Here is a 23,411-nt window from a genome sequence, read left to right as displayed (position 1 = left end):
ACTCTGTGCGACAAACCGTCTTGTGGATCAGGTCATGCTAATGCTGCTAAGGTTGCAGGTAACAATTTATGTGATGTGTTGCAGCTCGGTCATTGGCCTCTTGTCAAATTGCTCAGGAGGGAGTGATGATGACAACTGGAAATTCCTGCTACATTTGATGTCCTGGATTTTAAAGTTAGCACAACTGGCATATGGAAGTCTACCAAGAGTGTGTGAAAAAAACCCTGGTGCTGCTATGAACAATGAATTTCCTCTCTGTGTGATGACACCATTGCCCAGTTGGTTTCTAACAGGCTGCTTGCTAACTTCCTCCCAGCTCATGTGGCTTCCTGGCAATCTGCCAGACGCCCCCCCCCCCCCTACGGATCCCATAATGCTGCTCCGCTGCCTGTCCCGTGTGAGACAGGAAGTAAGGCCCTATGGACAGTGACCTCACCGCAGGAAGAGAGCTATGGAAGAGAGTAGAGGGTGTGTGTGTGTTTTTTTGTTCTCCCCTTGATAGGTCAGAAAGCATTGAATGCACTGCACACTGTAGAGAACATGAAGATTTTTAGAGCATTTTTAATGTGTACATGTCCAGCATGGCTTGTTAACACACTCAACTAGAGGTGAACACACAAAACAAATGTATAAAATCTTACATTTCCTAAAGAAAAAACCCCACTAACAACCAATCCAAAAAAAACAAAGAACTATTTGGAATGTTAACAAAAAAATGTATCAAGTTTAGAGAGAAAATGCACAAATAAAAAACAAAATAAGACATCTTTCTTAAAATCAAACATTTAATCAACTGCTGCGTCTTTCCCCTCATCTCATCCCAGACAGGAATGAAGGTGCAGTTTTATTTTATTTTTTTAGAACCATTACTCTGCTAGTAATGAAGAGAGAAGTTCAAAAGAGACTAGTGTGAGATGCCAAGTTCCACTAATTGATGGTCAGTGCATAATTGACTGAATCTAACAAAAATCTACTCACTACTGTAGCTGCAGTTAGTGGATGCAAACAGTTTTTGTTAAGAAGGCTGCTCGACAGTTTCAACGCCTTTCTGAGGCACGATGAGAGCTGCACTCGTCCGGAGCAAAGTCATTTGTCAGCCATCTTTTCTGTTTCCTTCCCCCCTGCGGTGAGAGGTCTGAGTGGTGATTTAACATCAGTGGTTTCAGAGTGGATGTGAGTTGAGATGCAGTCTGGGAAAAAAAAACAAAAAAAAAAAAACAAGACCCATAATCCTTTGGGGCTTGTGAGACCACCAGTCCGTCATTTTCATTTTTCATTTTTTTTATCTTTGTCAGTCTTTTTTGTGGAGACACAACCTGGATGATTATGAAGGTTTTGACAGAAAAAAAAAGAGTGACCGAACCAGGAACGCTTAGCATGCAGTGTTTACAGAAACACATCCTGAGTGAGATGAAAGCTCAGACAAGCTCAGCATGTCCTAACCTTACCTAAACTCTGCATCAAGGGCCTGGCATTAACATTAAAGCACATCGGCCTTTGCAAAACTCACATCTGAATGTAAAATCCTGTTGCCAAGTCAACAAACCCCAAACATGACAGGTGCAGTGTTTTTAGAGTCCTCCACAGTGTAAATGTTGCTGAACAAGGATCTGAAAACTCTTGAGAGGCTGGACCTCGGCCTGGACTGGGGGAGGGAGGAAGGTGAGGTCGGATAAGACAATAATGTGTTTGTTTGTGTGTGTATTAGGGAGAGAGGAGAGAAAAAAGGGGGAGGAGAAAGAGAGAGTGAGAGAGAAGAGAGAGAAGGCCATTGTTGTTATTATGATCCCCTCGGGCTTAGAGGGCTGGGTTGAGTACGGGGAGGGGAGAGTGTGGGAGATTTACAGTCAGAAAGCGAGCCTCGCTTATGGAGAGTAGGGCTGATTAACTGAATACCTCTACAAACACACACATCAATCTGCTTTGACAGATTCCTTTCTATACTTCTGCTTAGCATCCTAAGACAGTGAACTAAATTTAGTGCCCCCCCCCCTCTTCTTACAGACCATCTCTCAAAGTGCTGAATCACCCAAACTGCGATTTCAAGTAAAGCACGCTCAGGTGCAACTTCAAGTGGTTACTTTAGCTTTGAAGTGGTTAACTCCCCGTGGGCCCTGTGTTTGGAGGTTACAGAGGAGAAACAGAGGAGAACTGATAAAGAACTCTGAAAACAACTTTCTGTCTAGTGCAATGAGTCTGCAGTTTGTGAGCCTGTCCAGACGCTCGTCTGTCTGAGCGCACATTGACGTGCCGGCAATGGAAGAGCAGGACGGGACAGGACAGGGGAGAAGAAAGGATGGGAGAGGAGAGGAGGGTGGGGGTGCTTTTAACGCTGATTAGCTACGTCCGCCAACCTTCTTCCCCCGCTCCCACACACACACACACACACACACAACCCTGATGATGACGAAGAGGTGAGTGATGGACACAGGATACCGTTTCCAGGCAACCGCTATCGACCTGCCTCAGATCAATCTGCAGACTTCTGGTGACGGCTCTTCCCTTTCTTTCCATCAGTACTAGTGTCCTCTGTCTGAGGTGTCTCCCCTCAATCTGTCCTCACTTTGCCGGAGGGCTAAATGGCACAGTACGGTTATACCTGTCAACAAAAGCTGTGGGTGCCAGTATACAGGATCTAAAACGACTATTAGGGCTCTAAACAAGGAAGACTCAAATGTCTAAATAGCTAAAGTTTCCTCTCTGGCCACTAGCAGTGTTGTGGAGCAAGTAGCAGGAGAATGTAGGTCACATGGACGTGTGCCAACCCCCTCTGTGATCCAAACTTTGCAAGCTCAGGGAGACGAGGTCGCTGTCCCTCCCCTCTGCAACTCACCCCTTTCACCTTTTCCTTGTCTCAGCTGCAGGAAATTCGGACTCTCCTCACCCTCCCACATCTGTGTAACCTGAGCCGGATAAGTTAACCCCCACCCTTCGGTCAGAGTGGCAGCTTACTTCTTAATGTTACCTCAGATAAGCCTTCCTCCCATTCATTTTTTATATTTTAGCCCATCAGTGGCACACTTAAAACATGAGTCTGGTCCTTTAATGCCTTCCTCTTCTCTCTCTTCTTTCAAGATGAAAAGGGGGAGTGTTTTGATCCGGAGGAGTTCAAGGTTTAGTTAAGAGGTCATGAAGGTTAACAGCATTTGCACACACCTGCTGTTATTTGATGAGGAGGATTAGCTCACATGATCCTGCGTGGTCTGAGCCCACCCTGGCTCTTACACATATCTTTAAAAATCACTAAGACCACAGGCCGTCACTGGGGGTGTCCTCGACCAGCATGGCACATTAGCTGCACTCTGTGACCGCTCGGTGTTACATCCTGTTTGGAAGTTTAATGGCTTGCGGTTCGCTTTGTCTCTCCACTGTTTTATGTCTCACACATGGGATGAGCGCTGCCTGTCCTGTGCAATTTCACAGTGAGCTGTCTTTTTTAGTCTGTCTCCTCTGCAGCACAAAGGAGAGGTCTTATTGTTGACAGAAAAGAGGCACTCTGAGAATTAACCCTGTAATTGAAAGCAAAGGGAAGCGGTCCCCTTTAAAGTCTGTTTATCCTTTCAGCCAAAGAGCTCTTTAAATAGTTCCCAAATAAGGGAAAGAAAAAGGTAGACGTATTGGCCAACAGTGTGAGCTGCAGATAAAGAGGGTATTTTAGTGGTCTGACCTTAAAGGACAAATACAATTTAGTACAGCTTGTGCCATTATTGCTTCTTGTATGTTCTGTCATCAAATTTAAAGCTGACTGTATGTGTGATTATTAGAGGAATGATCAGGCAGATAATCTGCTTATTCTCTGAGAAGTGAAGCTCAATATGCAGCTAAAGCAAGCAGCTGCTTAGCTTAAAATGGGAAACAGAGCTTGTCAACTAACAACCCATTTCCAAAAATGTCAGGCCATCTTTTGAAAAGAGAACATGAATAATAGATCAGACTGATCATCTGTTTGTTGGGGAGGTGGTAAAACTAAAAACTGAGTATAGTGTTGGCTCAGCCAAAATCCGAATATGGCTTCAGCTGACCCCAGCCGAACTCAATGCAAGACAACATCGGCTCTTAGCTCAGCTGAATCTCTATCTAAACTGGAGTCCACCTATCCTCTGCTTCCTCTGCGTCCCACCTCCGGTCCAGCTTCTATCTATGCTGCATCTTGTTGCAATCTGTTGTGACTGACACCTGCTCTGTTCTATACTGATATGGGGGATTTGCTGCTGCTATCGTTGCCTTAGGATTCCCACATGCTCACAAAGAGAGATGGCCATACTGATAATTAGATGACCTAATACAGATTTTGTGATACTGGAGGGGGTCTGGACAGGTCTATTGTGTCAGGGCTAACACAAACAACCAGACACACTTACACCTACGGCCAATTTAGAGTCCCCCAGTCAACCCATCCTGCATGTCTGTGGTATGTGGGAGGAAGAAGGAGTAAGGCCCCTGTCAGATCTGAACCAGGAACCTTCTTGCAGTAAGCAAACAAGGCTACCCACTACATCACTGTGCAGCCCCTTGAATTAAATCAAACCATCAAAGGGTGTCAAAGGAGAATCATATCTAGGTTTACGGCAGGTCTCAGAGTACCTCTTCACTGTGAAATGTCTGCTCTGATCAAATCTCTCTAACCCACCTCCTCCCAGCCCTTGACACCGAGGAAAAAGAGCAAGAGGAAGATGATGTGAGGAAGGAAAGAACAGCACCGATCCCTGTTCGAAGCACAGCGGTCTGTCTGCAGAGCCGGTCTGACCCTTTGCATTTCTTTCTTTTGTGCCTACTCAGATAGCATAAGCAGATGTCAAGTCTATCAGCAAGGAAAAAGCCCCTACTGAGATTATGGGAAGGAGGAGGGCGGGGCAGTGAGAGGGGAGGGAGAGAGAGAGAATAGAACGGCCTTCCTGCTTTAGAAATAATAACAACAACAAAAAATGTCACACAAAATGAACCAAAACAATAACAAGAAAAAAAATGTGCAAACTTCTCTCATATAAATAGACTACAGTCATCGTATTGTAGAGCACCATGGGAGACAGAGGAGGTTAGGGTGGTGTGTGTGTGTGTGTATGCGAGTGTGTAAATGTAAGACATAATTTATGCTTGCTTCTACTTTGTGTGTATCAGTACAGTATTTGCATGGATCTACTACCACAGCTGCAGGAGCCGCCGAGCACAGAGACTGGAGACAGATGGATCACGAGGAGGAGAGTTGGATTAAAGGAAAAAGGGAAGGAGGGAATTCAAGTTCAAAGTTCAGCGCCCCCTAACTGTCAGGGGTCAGACCCAGTCCTGCAGTGAGCGCTTGCAGTGCACCAGCAGCCGCGGCGCCCCTTTGCTCTGCAATGTGTTGATAATGGCGTAGATCAGTCCCAGGATGCACAGCACCAGGACCAGGGGGATGGTTACCATCAGGATGTTCATGGTCCGCTCTTTACTGTCGTCCACCTTCAACACTACGTCCACCTCGTTGGTGTCTTCCTCGCGCCCCTCGCGGTAGTCCTCGTCTTTGTCGCCGTCTGAGCCCCTGTCCGCATCTTTGTCCGTTCCTCCGCGATCCGTTCCGTCTTTGCCCTTGTCGCCGTCACGTCCTGCGTCCGGGTTGAACGGCGGACGGTTCACATCTGGGTATTTGCGGCCTGTGTCTGTGTCGGTGTCCCTGTCTGGATCCAGGTCCACACTGCAGCCCATGAAATCCTTCAGGATAGACTTGGGGTAGCCGGGTTCACTCTTCATACGGTGGTTGTCAAATTTCCAGTACTTGGAGCCCTTATAGAAGTAGGTGTACCCTGAAACATTCAAGGAAAAACACAATGTGAAAACACATAACAAAGACTCACGCCCACTATCTATTGTCTTACCATACACAAAGCCATGTCAGCTCAAATTCACATCCCTATAGACACACACCATCCCCTCTCTCTCCTGACAATCACATGGCCACACCCTTTCTTTGTTTCAGACATGTCTTTGTTTACCACAGACTTGCTTTCTCAGCTCACCTCCGTCATCACTGAGGAAGGCCCCCTTGGGAGTGGAGGGCACTGACGATCCCCAGACGCTGATTGGCTTTGGGTAGCCTCTGTCAGCTGAGCGCGACTGCTCATTGAAACGCCAGTACCTGCAAACAGCAGCAGAGAGGACGCCTGTTACTGTTATCAGCTGTACAAACACTAGACACTAGAGTGTATGGTGGGGCTACAGTGTGTGTGTGTGTACTGCTAAATGCACATGGGAATCTAAGTGTTATTATTTTTATAAATATGTAACCCATACTTTTGTGTCTGCTCAGAACTTTTTTACATTGTTGACAAAGAGCTCCTTCCTGTACAGAGTCATACACACAGACGGCAGCGTGAGGCTCAGCATCCTTTGAGCTAAATGCTACCAAAATTACACTGATATTGGTAGCATGCTAATAGCAGGTGTGCATTTCAGCATGAGTTCAACAACTTATTATAAGGTAGCATTATGGCAGTGCTGGAAGAAACATCAAGAGATCAAAGTGATACACTAATATACTGGAGAGGAGTTGAATGCCAGGGGTTTCATGTGATGCTGACAGGCAGTGGGCTGCATTACCAGTCTCCTTGAAAGAGGTAAGTGTAGCCTGATGGCTCCCACCAGATGGCTGTGTCTATTCGGTCGTAGGGAATATCTTGACCATAATCGACCAGCTCAAGCGGATAGCCCTGCTCCAGGTTAGCCTCCCTGAACAGCCAGAATCTGTTTCCTGAGGAGAGGAGAGGAAAGTTTTAGAGTTATTCCCAATACACAAAACACTCTAAAGTCAATAAAGGATACTGGAAAATGTTAATGTGCACATTCAAGTGTAGCTACATGTACACGATCTGACAGGCACTCCACATAAGAACAATCCCAGGAATCAAACCAGAATTTACACACACTTGTAAATTATAAGAATGCGATAATGATTTGTTGGCAAGTGATCAAAAACACAGCAGAGGCGAGTGTGACATCAGTTTGGGTTTGGCTTGTAATCATCCCTTAGTAGAGTAGCGGTGTGTCTCATGTGAGGTGTAAGCAGATATCACGCTGAGGGGAAGGTTTTATTGTTTTTTTTGTTTTGTTTTTTTTTTTTACAGGCAGGGGGTGTGGTGGGGGTGGCGTTCCACCATTACATCTCTTTTTGGCTTCAATCCGTCTTCCTTCCACACCCCTTGCGCCCCACCCACATCCACCCACCCACCCACCTCTGGCTCCTTGGTCCTCGTTTTAAAATGAATGCTCCACACTCAGCATCTGGAGAGAACAAGAGGTTGACGCAATGGATCCTGTGGTGCAAATGCTTGATGTAAAATCCCATGACTTATTTTGTGGCTTTCTTAGACTGTGCCAAAAGCGCTCAGTGACCTAAAGGTTTGATTGCTGCCTTTAAGTGATGTGTTTTTTCTAAAGGTGTTTCTATTACGTGGGTTTGTTTGGGATAAAGTGAAACATCTGGGTAATAAAAGAGCTGTGCATCTGCCTCGGATAAACAACTCTGGCATGTTAATGTACTGAGTTTTCAGATTGGATTTCAGAATGCAAGGTATATGATGTCCAGTACCATCCATCCATGACTGCATGCATCTGAATCACTGTTAAACACACAACTCTACACTTCAAATTCTTACCACACTTGTATTATTTGCAAATGCACCATCATTCTCCATATGAAAATCCAACCAACCAAGGGGGTGACAGTTATGACATATAGTGTCAGTACTGTATATGGATGTGACATGTGTGCTAGGATGCTTTCTAGGAATCATCAAAACCACAGCAAAGGAAAGAGTCGACACTGAAGGCGCCGAAAAAATACTAGTGTTGTACTTATGTGTACACAGCTCAAATACATTATGTAGTTACAACACTAGTACATGATATTCCATATTGTTACACATGTTGTACCACTGTACCAAATTAGGTAGATACTGTAACAGCGATGCCATAAAAGAAAGTGTTTCCAACTGCAGTTCCTTCGGTGGCCACTTGAGGCTGGCTCTCAAAGTTTATTCCAAAGTTTATTATTAACTAGCCTTCCATGCTCAGCTTAAAAAAAAACCTTTTATTGATGTCCGAAGACGTTCATCGATCCTTATTTCATCCTTGAATTATGACAATTTCTTAGGAACACGACAGCAAGGACACTAGCAGAGGACTTAGAAATGACTGCACAAAGTTGCTGCCTCCTCCGCCTCCTCCTCTTGCCTTCTAGTCCTCGTCCTCCTCTTTCTTCCTCTCTTAATGGCTCTTTGCCAGGTGTCGTACTGAGAGGCTTGCCTATGACATCATTCCCCTCATCGTCAACAGCTGCCCTGAAGCCCATAGCTCCCAGAATCAAAGCGTTAAAAGGACTGCGCTCTTTTCTTTCTTCATTCAACAACCTTATCCACCGCTGTAAAAGACAAGCTGCTCTCTGTGTGACTCACAGTATAAATAATGAGCTGTGCTAAAAAAGATTTATACTCTGCATGTAGAATACATTATATACGGTGCTGCAGCTTTCATAAGGAGGTAGGGGTACGTGTTTCAATATTATATGAAAAAAGTTTCATAATCTGTTTTACTGCTAAAATATGATCGCGTTAGGAGATAATGGTTTGAAATCACAATGCAGTGATAGAACTGAGGTTGTAAAAAAGAGACCAGATGTTGGATATTTTTGTGCAGTATACACATTTGAAAGATATACTTCTAATCCATAAAAGAGCTGCCCTAATACAGAACATACTGTACGTTAATACCCAGCGCTGACTGTGTGTCGTCCTGGCTGCATGAGAGCAAATCCAAACGATGTTGTTTTGTTACTGATTCGCTCTGTCACACAAACTTTGTATGTTATTTTCCTGCTGTAAGGCATCAAGTGGCCTCATTTCAAAACTGGGTACATTCTTTAAGGTTACTGTTGTGACTGGGAAGTCTGTCATGCTCTAAAAATGACGGCTAATAATAGCAGAAAAAGATTATTTAGAACGGGCACAGGCCTGTTTTTACAACGGCAGTAATCAGACGCACAGACTGCATGTTCTATGTCTAAAAGAAGTTGCTGTTGGCTAACAAGAGAGGTGGTAAATATATTTCTCAAAATGAGTCCTCCAATTACCCATCCTGTTCAAAAGCAAGCCTGTAGAGATGTGCTGCATTCGGTTGTGATGTACAGAAATACTTTGTGTTTGGAATTATTTGCGGCTTACCTTTAAAGAAGACGAACCTGCCGTCGTGCCTCTCATAGGCAGCGTCTATGTCTCCGGGCAGACCCCTCCAAAAGTGACTGATGGGCATGGGGTAGTTATCCAGAACTCTGTTCCTGCGCACTCGCCAGAACCAGCGGCCCTGAGGGGACAAAATGAATGTTTAGCAGAGTGCATGCTTTCTTATCTTGTCAGTCAGAACTCAATAAGAGCTTCTCTTTTCTTCTGTCTTCCTGGCAAATGCAGTAAATCTAACACTAAACCAATACCACAGTTAGCCGGCTTCTCATCTCCTTCTTTGCCCTTTGAAAACTTTTCCGATTACAACAGGCAGTGCTACATACAGAGGGCTACTGTGAGACGTTACATTATCAGTCAGCAGAATTTACCTCGTTGTTAATGGAGGTCACATTCCACTTGTGTAAAGATTGTTCCAGGATGTGCAGGATAATGTTCCTAATATGAGTCTGTCTCCAGCCTCCTGGTTTTATTATGACCTTTACCTGAACAGCTTCATACCAAAGTACATTTGTGCAAATTCATATCTGCTGCAAGCACTGTGCCAGAGGCCTTCAGGCTCATTCATAAGCAGTGAGTCAATAAGCCCGTCCTGGATAATGTAACAGCAAAAAGCTCAGTCAGTCAGTCAGTCAGTCAGTGCTGCTTCTCTCTGGCAAGCACACGTAGTTTCGTCCTTCAAGCAGGACGCTCTGGCAGACAGCACGGCGTGGTGTAGTATGGATGGGGAGCAGACTGGAGATGTAGCGGAGCATGATGATGCGCTTTGATTTGTGTGGTCTGACAGCCCCACACAGAAATGAATTGACCATATTAGTCCTCAGCGGTGCAGACGAGATATTAGTGGGAGTTTCAATACTGAAAGCAGCTTAGTGTGCTCTGCTGTGTTCTGTCGTCTGCTGTGAGGTGTAGGAAGAGGATGTGGAGGAATAACCACATGATAATAATAACCACAGTGTGAGAGAAATCTCTACACGACTTAGATATTGAAGGTATCATTTCCAAATGGACTATTCAAAATCTGTGGCACTGATAACTGAAGTAGCCCAGCCAATATATTGGTCTCTCAATATCTGTCTGCACCAGTATCACTATCAGTATATGTGCCAATCTTGAATGTTTATTTCTACAGAAGATGTTTGGGATGATTTAGTTTGTAAAGTGCTTCAGTTTCAATACTGCCAGCAGGTCTGAGTACTTATAGTACTTATAGTAACAGTACATTTTTCCTGTTCATTTTAACTTTAACATAAGTGTGTCCCTGATAACCATGATCACCTATAACCACCACTATCTCATAATGATTGTATTTATGCAAACGCTTACATGTTTCTGATCTTGATCCTGATACTTGAATTACCTTAACTCTGATTAGACCATCTGTGACAGAGAATGGATCAGTTAATTTTGGACACTGCTGCTGCATGACTTTGGAAGAAACCCAGAAACAAGACATTACAGGCTGAAATGAATCCACAGATATATCTGACCATGTGCAGCACATGTCCAGGCAGCTGGACTGGTCAGTGTCAACTGGTCAGTATCTTCTATCTCGGACACATGGAGTCTGAGATATGCGTAGACTGATCTGTGTTTGAAGCTCACATAATAACAAAAAAAGCAAATTTTCAACGCATTTTTCCAGCTCGACAAACTAAATACGGTAGTTTTATATTTCACCCTTGACACATGCACGTCAAAATGTTTACTGGCATCTACTTCATGTTGTGTTTGACACTCTGATATCTCCGGCTGCTTGGCTCCCCACTTGAGTCAGCTCATTATCAAATGTCAAAATTTCAGACATCCTGGCAGCTTTTCAGCGAGTGAAACTTCTTCACAGCAAAGCCCGGGTGTTCAATGTCCTGCTTGGTCTAGTATTTGCAATCTGCTTCACTGTTCGGTGCTGTCAGTGCAGGACACGTCCTCTGACCTCTCTCTAAGTGAAACCCATTTTTGGAAAGCTGCACTATGTATGAGACATCATGATCCTCGAGAGGCTTAAACACACAGGAAGAAAGGGAGATCAGTTTTAGACAGTTTTCTATAACGGATCTCTTAAAGTTAACTTCACTGCTGTTTCAGCCTATATGAATGTTTTGTATGAGTCCAGAGGCCCTTTAAGACAAACACCTGACCGACTCCCCACCCTCTTTACAGTGCTCCAGCTCATAAAAGCACACTGACATTGTTGGTTTACAGTCCACAAAGACCTGATTGAAAACAGAGCCCTTGTTAGCCCTGCACGCGTCGTTTGTCTGATCCTGAGGAAAAGAAGAACTAATTTACTGACACAGTCGAGTTCGTGAGACGGCCCCACTGCTGGCTGAATTTCCAAGCAAGGACATACTGTGAAAAAAAGCTACACTGTCAAACAGTTTTATGCTCATCGCTTAAATCAAGCTAACAGTTTACCTTGAAGACAAACATTTCTCCTCGGAGCATAGCAACTGTGTCAAAGTTCCCTTCGCAAATATTGGGTCCAAAGTGATCCGGTCTCTCTGTGGTCCTGGGGCGATCGGGGTGACGAGGCGGTGCCTGAGGGGGCCTGTGATCTGGCCGACGTGGCGTCACTGTGGGCAGAGCCTGGGTGGGGCTGCCATCTGGGGGACCTTTAAGTAAGTGACAGAGGGTTAGTGATGACAGCCAGCACTGAGATGCACAGTAGTTCTGATTTTGGAGCACCGTAGCAATGAAAACAAACAGCAGGATACTGTAGCTACTTCTTTGTTGTTGCACATTTGCTACATCTCCATAACTTTATGTTGGCATTAGTAGATTTGGGACAACATGTGGGGAGCCAAATTCTGGTTGGCTTAGCTGAAAACAGGTGATTAAAAAAACAGATTGTAGTACAAGAGCTCGATATTGTGCTTTAATATTTCTAAAATACTGGCTGATAAAAAAGCACCAAAACTCAAAAGTGTGCAAGTGACCATGATTTAAACACTAAAAAAGCATCTAGAGCATTCTACCGTAGATCTGCTGTATGCCCCGCCGGTCGTCCTCGGGTAGTTGGAAGTCCTCAGTCTCCATCCACTGATAAAATGGAGCCATGATGGCCAGAGGATTGTTCGAGTGCTCTAAACCCAAGGCGTGTCCCAGCTCGTGGACAGCTACCAGAAAGAGGTCATTACCTGGACAAACAAGGGACAAGTTAGGGGAGGATGGATTGTCTGTGTCTCTGTATAGCACATAGTTGCACCAATGGATGTGGTAAACAATAGTCCCCACAGATGTGACGTATAAGTCACCAAATGGCATGCTAATGTAAGAGTATAAGAATCTGTTTGCATGTCCATCTCTCTAACCAATCAATGTTGTTTTCTGTTGCCACCACAACAACTGCACATTGACAATCTAACAATGAAGCTGCAACGCGAAAGACTTCTTTAGAAAGTAAACCAAAGCTTCAGATTCAAGTAAAATCTCTGAAGTAAAGCCAGCACACATCTGTGTACTTCCCCTTAATCAATACCTCTTTGTTGTTCTTCACCCTGGGCCCTGGCCTGAGTGAACTTTGAACTTGCTGGCCACTTTGTCTTCCCTTTGAGGGGCCACAAGTAATTGGTCAGATTAGTGCCAGTGACATCACGCTGTAGGGGGACATGGTGATGTCACTCTGACAGAGAAGGGTAAAGATGCTCCGGATGCCTGCCCTTGTGCATTTCCCTTTTTGAGCGCACGCACAACAAGGACACGCACAGGTCATCTCCTCTGCCATCTATAATTTCAGAGTCACATGAATGTCCTCATGGCATGTTAAGCTGCAGCTAACACTCAAGGGGAGAAAACAGCGGAGGGCAAGACGGAGTGCAGGAGATAACTGAGGGTGAATGAAAAGAGAGTGAGCAGATAAAGAGGCCTTTGTGAGGTAACTGTGACAACTATTCAGCTTGACAGAAAAAAGGAGGAGTAAACTTCAAACATCTTAGCACAGCAAGAAGTTCAGCCAATGCACTTATTGCTAATTCCGACTACCTTACAGACACACAGTTTGTCAGTGGTGTCCTATTTAGACTCTCTGAAGCTTTGTTGTTTACCACGTCTCACACCTCATTCATCAGCAGCCTAGGATTCCCTGTGTAAAAACAAAAATCACAGACTAAAGCAGCACCTTGACAACCGAAATTCACTTTCCAAACTTGCTCTGTCTTTTTGCCAGCAACTTGCTCACATTAGCTTCATCTGGCCACAAAAGCTTCTGACCTGATGTTTTTGTTAGACCATCTGGGCTGATTAATCCCGATGTGCGTCACAAGGTTCACACCAAAAATCTTTAGGCTAATACGATTCTTATTCACAAAGGTTAAAGAAAGGGAAAGAAAACACTGTAAACCACAAAGGATGGATGAAAGGGATGTGTGCTTTTAACGTCAGCTGCTGTCATTTACATTTTTTTCTAGATATTGATTGCTAAACTGGGCTTAATTCAAAAGGAGGGCAGAGGTCAGAGCTCATGTGTTGCCCTTCAGGAGGGTAAATACTCACTGAAACTTACACACAACTTCTCAAATCTAACTTCTTTATTTAATTTCTCCCCTTTTTGTTGCTTCTTTTGATTTTGCAAGCAGCAGTTCTGGAGTAATTCCCCATAATCATTCGATCAAGTTTCATAATTACAACATTGCAGTATAAAGACAAAAGCATGTGGACACTCAGCCACCATAAGTGATAGCTGGCCTCTAATTTTCTGGTTATGTATCCAACCTATATGCACATAAGTTTGAAAGAGGAACATTATCAGGACATTTATTGATTGATTAATCATGGACAATCAATCAATAACACAAACAATCATCAACTGCAGAGTACAGCATTAGGATTTCACACCTTTACAAACAAAAATGGAGCAGCGGTCTGCTAAATTCACAGAACTTTTCCATTTACTTTTGGTCACACATAGTGTATGTGAGGGCGTACATGTCAGAAAAAAAGGCTGTAAACACTTTGGAGCTAATGGCGACAGCATCTGTGACTTTACTTAGAAATGTGTCTAACTAAAGTCAAGGGCAGATTGTAATTTGCCTGCACTTTGCTTTTAAGCTGTGTAAGTAGCGTGGGGCAACAAAGAGACCAGTCTGCAGATCTCTCAGAGTGGAACACACTCCCACTTACTGTGGCATTCCACCATCCCTGTGATCTGTCCTCTAACACGTCCCACGCACAGTGAGCACACATCTAATCGCATAGGTTGTGCATGTCCACACACACACACACACACAGACAGTGTCTATATGCAAATAACAGGACAGGAAAGCCCATTGTCGCAAAAACATCACTCTCAGGTCCCCAGGGTTAATGGGTGTGAGGCAGAAAGAGGAGCATATTATCTTAATTGTCACTTCTGCATGTGATTAGCTTAGTGCTGGACACAGCTTGTAATTGGATTCAAAAGAGTTCTTAAGGAAAGTATCAAGGCTGAGGATGAAGCATGGAAGGATGAGGCTAAACGTAAGCAGCAGGTGTGAGCAGCATGTACGGACCATGTCATGTGATAAGAGAAGAAGCTGTCTCCCGAACGTACCTTGTATGTTTTGGTTGCCTATAGTCCATGGTTCGTCCGAGTCGAAATGCGTGTCTCCACCCATCCCAGGTCCAGGGAAGTAGGCGTGAGCAAGAAACCCACCTTCCCCGTCAAAAGGAGAGCTGTCACCGTGAAAACCCGAGGCGAAGAAGATCATGATGTCGGGCTCCTTGCGGCGTCCATATTTGATCTCCTGGTAGGGGATTTCGTCAAAGGTCAACGGGGTGACACTCTCCCAGACTTTGAAGGCCCTCCTGATGGCCTCAAACGAGTTATGCTCTCCGATTTTGGGAGTGTAGTTCTGAATACTACAGGAACAAAGAGGGGAAGAGGGAAAAAAAATCTCAAAGGCCAGTCACCCATTTCTCTTTGAAGCACGGCACGGTCCTTTGTAGGCACATTTGAAGAAGATAACAGCATAAAAAATGTTGGGTTGTGGAAAATTTAAACATTTCCAGCCGTGTGTGTCAGGTATGGTAAATAATGTGTGGGTTCTTGGGTGGTAAGGCTTTCTAGATAAGGAAAAACGTGCTGTGGCAAGCTGTACAGAACTGTAAGTGTGTAATGCACGCTTGTGGCAAGTGAATCAGATGTTATCATTGTCTTGAGGGTTACCTGTAAGTGAGATGTTTTTTGTTCCATTTATGTCCGGTGAGGGCGTATCGTTTCCGCCGCACGTTGGTTTTGATCTGGCCTCCGAACTTGTCAGGCACGCCACAGCGGGGTCTCTTCATAGCACTGGTGGAGTTGAAATAAAATCAAGAGCAGTGTGTGTTGAAAGGATAAAGCTCCCAAGAGAAGACATAAAGGGAAACGTGATGCTGAAACCCCTGCACCTTAGTTACTAACAGCAGTTACTGAGCATGGGTGGAAAATAATACACATTGTTTTTTACTGGGCTAAAATCAACCAACTGAACACCGTGACTGTCTGATGATAAAGGTTTATGCTAACCTGATAGTTTGAGGATCCATCTTTCCAGTGACCTCCAGACCGTAGAACCGCTGCATGTCGCTGATGGCGTTGGACAGAATCTGAGCTGATCGCATGGTTGACATCTGTCTGCTGGCCTGAGGCAGGTAACCGTACATCCTCAGCCATGTCTGAAGACATACAGGGAAAAACATACATTAATTTAACAATTAAACATGAAAATCTATTAATTGCTTATAAATTAGCACGATGAAGTTCTTTTCCTTGGCTTCTGTAGCACATTGGCATGATTTGCCTAGCTGTTTGGCTTTTTGTGTGATGATTTATATTTGTTATCTGATATTGAATCTGAGCACACTGCTGGTTTTAAACTGACTCGAGAGTGAATCTGTGCGCAAGAAGAGGAAGGAGAAACAGACAGGCCTACTGTATCTGACTGTAGTGTGGGAGTGTAACACCAAGAGGGCAGGGAGGGTGGGTTGGGGGGTAATGACACACTTAAAGGGGAAAATGTGATATTTGATCCAATCACAGATGACGCAAAGTCTATCCCACCTGTTATGTAGAAACCCAATATCACCAGTGCATGAACACACACACAGGAAAGCCCTCACACAGTCCGAGCAGTCCTTCACATGGTGTATGTGTGTGTGTCTGAGTGTTTGCATGCACCGTAGATCACGCCCATCTTTCACAATGCAAAAGAGCACTTGATAAAGAACTGTGTTTACTTACCCACTCCTTAAAAGTCACAAACACACTCCTCACCTCTTTTCACTCTCACACATGACACACTGCACGTAAAAAGTGGTCACATATCTGCTCTACCCACCACCCAGACAAAGTGTTTATTTGCTGTATGTGTCCGACACATACCAGTTCTTCCACTAGACCAATCAAAACAAACTGGGTGCCTCAGATTGTCTTTGATTTACTTCAAGCTACGACCTCCGGGGCCAAACAATGAATCCAGCAAAGAAAGTGCCAAAACATTTCTGCCATCTGAAGTTGGCTCTGAACGTAACTCAATCCCCGCAGACATCCACGTTAAAACGCCCAACTTTACAGCAGAAATACACATTTAAAAAGCTTTCTCCAGTGATTAGGCTGCTTAATTCTGGGGGCAGACGCTGACTGTGTTGATGTATGGTCATCCTTCGATTTGACCAGCCACTGCATTTGAAAAACTTATTCTCCTCGTAATCTGAAAGGTACCTGAGTTTTGAAGAATTATCTGTTCTGTATTTTATGTTACTTACTTACTTACTGCTCATTTTACACTTGTTTTTCTTTTATATATTTATTTGTTTTTGTCTTTTGATGCCTTTGTTTGATCATTTTGTGCCCCTTATTTTATTGTCTTCCTGTGCCTCTCTTTGATCGATTGGACTTTTTGTAGTTTTCCTGCATCTCTAATTGCTCCTTATCATAGTTTTACATCTTTTGTTGTGTGTTTTTTTTTCATCTCAAAATTGTAAGTCTGCTAGTCAGGATTGGTGGAGTGAGAGAGAGAATTTAGAAAAAAAATGTCTAATTTGCAAGTGTCTTGTATATATCTCAATATAAAGTATATTATTGAATGCTTAGCCAGATCACAAGGTTCACAAAACATCTGGGCATGTCTGTTATACAAACCCAGGAGTTTGGTTGAGTCGGATGCTGCCAAGATGGCGAGCCTTCACACTGAGAATCCAAACTGCTCTCATATCTCATATCATAGCTATACAGTGTGTTGTTTGCTCTCTTCCTGTGTCGCCCTGCATCCTGCACTGTGTAGACAACTATGACTGCATGGGTTAAACAGCAGACCTGTGAAATCCCCTTCTGATGAGGGAAACTGATGAAACCCAAGCCCAGCCAGTGATTTAAAACCACCCTCTACATCCAGTAAATACAGCAAATCTGACTTCCTCCTACATAACCCTAGTTGTATGTAGGATGTGTCCTTCCTTTGCCATTAGACAGTCCTTTACTGTGCTGCTTTGAGTAATTATGGTAAAGTGAAAGCATAATGCCTTATCGATCAATCACTGTCAGCAGCTGAAAGGTGTCTGACAGCATCTCATCCTTCGTGATCAATTAAGGGAGTAGATGACTGCTGTCACCCATTAAATTTATGACCAGCTCTCGTTTCCCCTGAAGGTTAAGGTTTTACATCAAAACAGTCCATTAGGATGGCTGACAGTTAAAACCGGGAGAAAGGCTGTTAAGCAAGCTCATTTGCCAAATAATGCCATAAAACAGAATTATACCATATAATCGATGTAACTGTGACTAACATGGAAAGGTTTTTATGAATTTTCTTCAGTGAAAATATTGACTGGATGTGATCTGGACCCAACTATAAACTTTAACATTACAAAGCCTCAAACAAGCACAGTTACAGTTACCCCCCTGCCACCTGCCACCAAAACCCACCCACCATCCCCAAACACACACTTCCTGCAAAAATGTAAACACACCCACACATTCATAATCTCAGGGTGAGGGAAACAGGTGGCAAGGTTCACAAAACATGCAACTGCAGCATAGTTTTCACTGCAGAGACTAAGAAGGCATCACCAAACACAGCGGCAGAGAGACCTGCTGATGAAATCTAAAGAAAAATGCTTCACCGAATGTTTTTTTAAGCCTTTTATGAATAATTTACATGATAACTTAATGACCTAACACACAGCTGTAAAGGCGGTTTGGATGCTACTTTAATGAATCTATGCGATAGCTCAACCATAGCTGCATAACATGTTAGTTAAAAAGCGGTGTCTGGCTTGTATTGAAGCTGGAATACTGGATGGCAGCTTACATGATGACGTTTGCCGGGCTGTACTCACGCATAGATTCAACAAAAATAAGTGAATTTCCTAACTGACGAGCAAACATGTCCCTAAATGACAGAAAATCTTTCGTGAGCTGATTAGTAATGAGCATTATTGATTTTTGTTTCATTTCAGCTAATGCTGTTCATATTTCATACTGTCTGAAGCGAAAAAACAAAGCATGTGCCAACGCTGTAATGTTCTCAGCAAAGGTCAGTGAAAAACAGTGGTAAAAAAATACAATTACAATCTGAGCTCCAATAAAACTGTTTTAAAAAAACACTCCTGCCTCCATCAGCATCTCTATGTGCTGTAATGATAAAAAAGGAATTGTTTTCATGCCTCTGATGTTTACATCTCAGGGGTGTGTGTGTGTTTACTCATGCATCTCTGTAATATCCAGGTGGGAGAGTTACTACAACAGACTGTTGTTGAGCACAAGGGCAGAACTGCAGTGCTGTTAGGAAGATGTATGGAGTCATATGAACTCTCACCCCCATCGTCTGAAGCAGTAAAGCACTTGAAGTCATCCTGCTCACCTCCCTCATCAACTGGGCTTGAATACAAAACAACACTAGGAATAGGAAAAAAGGGCTTGTGAGTGTGTGTGTGTGTGTGTGTGTGTGTGTGTGTGTGTGTGTGTGTGTGTGTGTACGCAGGGCCTCGTCAATTAAATGGTCTTTCAAAGAGTCCTTGAGCTTACCTGCCAAAACCAGATCCAGCAATATACAAGGAGTTGTAAAATCTGCCAGTGTGTATGCGTGTGAACGTGTGTGTGTGTGTGTGTCCACCACAATGTCAGCCAAGATCCTAACAGAGCTTTTATTTCGAGCTTGGTCTGCTGCCATATCTTACCCCCCGAAAGTCCTACTGAGAAGATGAATAAGTAAATGGAGTAGAGAGAGGGAGAGGGAGAGAGAGAGAGAGAGAGAGAGAGAGGGAGAGAGAGAGGGAGAGGGAGAGAGAGGGAGAGAGAGAGAGAGAGAGAGAGCCTGAAAGGTTATATATTTGAGCATAACACAGGATACACCAACATACATTTACATAAAGACACAATCTCCTTATGCTAACAGAGCCGTTCCCATTGCCCTGCCTCATCTTATCACTGTAGCAATGTGAGTCTTCATGGACATGGTGGTGATAGCCAATCACAGAGGAGCTGGGGGGGGGGCTGGAATGTGAAGTGACAGCACGTTGCAGATTACGTGGATATAAAGAGAATACACACTGAGGAAGTTGTCCAGCTTTGTGCTGTAAAGTCACTGATTAACCCGCCCTTCATTACTTTCAGCTACAAACTCCTATTTCCTACTTTCTGCTCCTTTTAACAGCTGCTCTTATCATGTCCATGTTTTCACTCTCATCCTATTCACAAGTTTTCTCTCACAGCTCGCTCTGCTCAGACAAGAGCTCCCATTGTATTTCCTGAGATGCCTTGGAGTCCCAGGCCCGGCATGCCTGTGCAGTGTGCGTATGTATGTGTGTGTGTGTGTGTGTGTGTGTCCCATTTAGAGAACAGCTGTCACATTCAGCCATCACATGCTGCACAGCTGAGAGTCCCCGTCAACTTTCTCCATATCTTTCTTTCATAAATACAACTCTGTCGTAGATTTCAGCACACAAATTCCTCCAAAATGTGTCCCTTCAACCCACACACACACACACTAATAACCCCTTGCTTTTTTCCTTTCATACTTTTAACCTCCCACTTCATCCTTTTTTGTTCAGAGTAGGAGATGAAGTTTCAGAACAGCTATGGACTCAAGAGGAAGCACAGACGTCCAAAGGATTTGTACTTCTAATATGGGAATCAACTGTATGGCAGGTGTTTAATGCAACACATGCATTAAAATATTAATATCAAGCCCTTTATCTTAGCATATATACAGTATTTTATGCAAACTGATTCGCCATTCATACATTCATAACCACTGTTATGGCTGCTGTGGGTGACGACTAATCTAAACCCCTCAGACTCAAGAGAAATATTCATCAGCCACAAAGACACAGTGTGACTTCATAAAAGCAGACTCTCCTTCCTCATGAAAGACCAGAGAGAGAGAAAGGTTAGCAGCACTGAAACATACAGCATGACTTTCTTAAGTTGTCACCATTTTGTCAAAGAGCCACACAGAGCTGTCAATGTTTCTGTTGCTGCTGCACGCTGAAAACAATCCTGTCAGATGGAAAACAACTGCCGACAGGTGCTTATTACAATTTCTTCCAAGGCAACACCACAACATCCCTGTTCCTTATATTTGGAAAATGACACGTCATATCACAGGGTTTGGTTTGCAGCTGCTCGAGATTTGGCACAACACAGGAAACCTGACCGTATGACATTTCAGCATAGGCTTAAAATACAAAAAATGACATTGTCGTCTTATATTATTGCCCTGTCAGTTAAAATGCTGTTTGAGTAAAGGATTATGTTTATAATGGAACATTCTAAGTGTTAAACAGACAACATGGATAATGGCTTCTAATTCTGCTGACACATACAAACACATTAGCGCATTTAGCAAGTGCTTAGGAATTTCTTTGTCCACACACACACACACCATGGAAGCCCTTTGTCTGTTGTCTCAGACACATTAGCACACACCTGCACACACACATACACACACACAGCCAAACAGAAAGTGTTGTAACAGCACCGAGAACCAGGTCCCTCAGTCTGTTAATGGGACCTCCTCTCTAATGACCGGGAGGTCTACTTGTCAGTCAGTCTGTTTCTCCTACTCTGTCAAACTAAAAGCTCTATCACTAATCACCTTCTTATAGGCCTTACCTCCTTTTGTATCCTAAAACAAACAGTTAGGATGGCTAAGTAATGGATTAGGGCAGTGCAAGATGTCTTCAATCAAGTCTTAGCTTGATACTTTGGCATCTACTGACACACATGCAAGTCTACAACTTAAGGTTTATTGAAAGGATCCCTAAATCCTACACCATAGTGATAAGAAGGGTGCCAAGACCAGGAGATCAAAGAGTCCTCACTACTAAAAAAAGGGTGGAAATCTTAAGGAGGTGTGATCTAGATGTGAAGTACACACTTCGGTCTCACTGTGCTCTTATTTTTGTAGCACGTGCCAGTCAGTGGGAAGATAACGTGGGTGAAAACAGGCATCATAATAACATAATATTAGGGACCATATGTTGCATGTTCAATTTACCATGTAAAACTGGATATGTGTTTGAGGCTCACTGCCGAAAATCCATAGATCATAGGTCATTTAGACTGGAGACAGGGGGAGAAGGGCTGTTTGAAATGGCAGGTTTTGTCCTCATTATTTTTTAAAGCCAAAATTGTTTAAAAAAATAAATAAATAAAATGTAAAAAATGCATCTTTAAAGAAAATTTGCTCAGAGCAGGAGCAAAGTTCTGTAGACAACCACAAACATGTTTCCAGGGGAACCCAGAAAGTGACGGACCTGGCTGCAATTGCTTTATTAAGCTTGAATCAGTGCTGTTATATTAACCTTTAGTGTGCATTGTTCCCTTTTAACCCTTAGCTTCTTATTAGCCTGCCAAATAATCAGATGTCCGTCACTTTTTGGGGTCCTCTGGAAACGTCATCATAGTTTTTCCCTCTGACAGATCAAAGTGAAGGATATAGCACCATGTCGGTTTATCATTCCATAGCAAAGAAGTCCACGTCCATGGTGTGGTGCGCGCGCTGTGTCTTACCTCTGAGTTGAAGCCGCTCTCATCCTCCGCTCCACGCGCACCGACCGCACACAGCCACAGCGCGAGGAGGGTCCGTCTCCAGAGCAACCAGAGGCTGCTGTCCCGTGAGGTTGAGGCCATGGCTCTTTGTGGTTCGCTCCCACGGGTTTAAACCAAAGTCTTACAATGTGCTTTGTTTATGGGAAATGAATAAAAAAACTCACTATGGAGGACTGTTGAGGAGCAAACACGCTAACAGTCTTCAGGAGTGCGCTTGCATCCTGCTGAAGAACTCCATCCCGGGAACACTTCAGAGCCCCTCCGTAAATCTCGGTGCCGTTTCTTCACCGTAAAGAGTCCATAACATGAAAGTCCTGGAGCTGTTCCTGCCTTTCTTTATGCTTTCTGTTGTTTTATGTCTTATGCGCGTCTCGTTAACTTAACATCAAAGTCTTGGCTTAATTAGTAACCTTGAACGCGCACTTTACAAACCAGTCACAGCGTCTCCGGTAATATCAACAGACTGCAGCAGGAATGCCGGAGTAAATCATTTACTGCTCTGGACATGTTCAAATCCAGTGAGTCAATAACATCATCTCGTGATAATGCCCGAGATAACCGGTTACATTCACCCGAAAAAAAGTTACACACGCGCACAAAAAGCCCACAATAAGTTCTTCAGCAGAGGCTTCAAGCTGTGAGCGACCACGGTTGATTTATAGATCATACAAATCACTGTTTCTGTCCCCGTTACATCCAGTCTTCTTCCCTTTTCCTGCACAAAACCTTCTGGACAGCCCGGCTGCCGTCTTACAGCGCGCCCCTCTCAGTCCTGTCCTGAGACAGGGTCTGCGTCCTCTCCGCACCGGGTCCGGAACAGGTCGGACTGAGTGCTCCACTGGTCTTATGATTCTTTACTAAGCGTGGCGTATCAGCGTCAAGACCGTACAGACAACGAGTTCCGGTTGTGACTTTCAAAATAAAAGCAAATCTAACTTCTGGTCGTTGTGACTGCGAGTAAAAAATAAAGTAAAAGAAAGAAAATCACATATTTAAATCACGTGTTAATAGCAAATTTTATTTAAAAACAATAAAGATTATACCATTGGCTATTTAATATTAAAAAATACTTAAAAATATATAAATACATGGGAGCAAGCCACATGAAAAACAGTCATGTCAATCAACTTATTCATTCAACATGATAAATATTTATTAGAAACATTATTTCATTTATACTTATTTATATTTATTTATTT

The 23,411-nt window shown here is 43.6% G+C and overlaps 1 protein-coding gene across 1 annotated transcript; it reads right to left on the bottom strand.

Moving 5' to 3' along the window:
* Positions 1 to 767: 767 nt before the first annotated feature.
* On the bottom strand, positions 768 to 22,293 carry mmp15b (matrix metallopeptidase 15b). The gene is made up of 10 exons (XM_028401337.1): positions 22,174 to 22,293; positions 15,688 to 15,836; positions 15,349 to 15,471; positions 14,734 to 15,041; positions 12,182 to 12,343; positions 11,622 to 11,818; positions 9,192 to 9,330; positions 6,574 to 6,724; positions 5,994 to 6,112; positions 768 to 5,780 (listed from the first exon to the last, which is right to left on the bottom strand). The coding sequence occupies exons 1-10, from the start codon at positions 22,291 to 22,293 to the stop codon at positions 5,272 to 5,274; spliced, it is 1,977 nt and encodes a 658-aa protein (XP_028257138.1). The 3' UTR covers positions 768 to 5,271.
* Between the last annotated feature and the right edge of the window lie 1,118 nt (positions 22,294 to 23,411).

This window comes from Parambassis ranga, chromosome 3 (genome assembly GCF_900634625.1).
Source record: "Parambassis ranga chromosome 3, fParRan2.1, whole genome shotgun sequence".
Taxonomy (NCBI): domain Eukaryota; kingdom Metazoa; phylum Chordata; class Actinopteri; family Ambassidae; genus Parambassis; species Parambassis ranga.
The sequence above is the reverse complement of the archived record's forward strand: the minus strand, read 5'-3'. Positions and strand labels throughout refer to the sequence as shown.

Bases quoted from the DNA above. Each gene is read 5' to 3' on its own strand.
- mmp15b (XM_028401337.1), bottom strand. From the start codon at position 22,293: ATGGCCTCAACCTCACGGGACAGCAGCCTCTGGTTGCTCTGGAGACGG. The intron at 11,819-12,181 runs GTAGAATGCTCT...ACTTACTTAAAG, and splicing joins GGGCATACAGCAGATCTACG to GTCCCCCAGATGGCAGCCCC. The intron at 6,113-6,573 runs GTAATGCAGCCC...TGCTGTTTGCAG, and splicing joins TACCTCTTTCAAGGAGACTG to GTACTGGCGTTTCAATGAGC.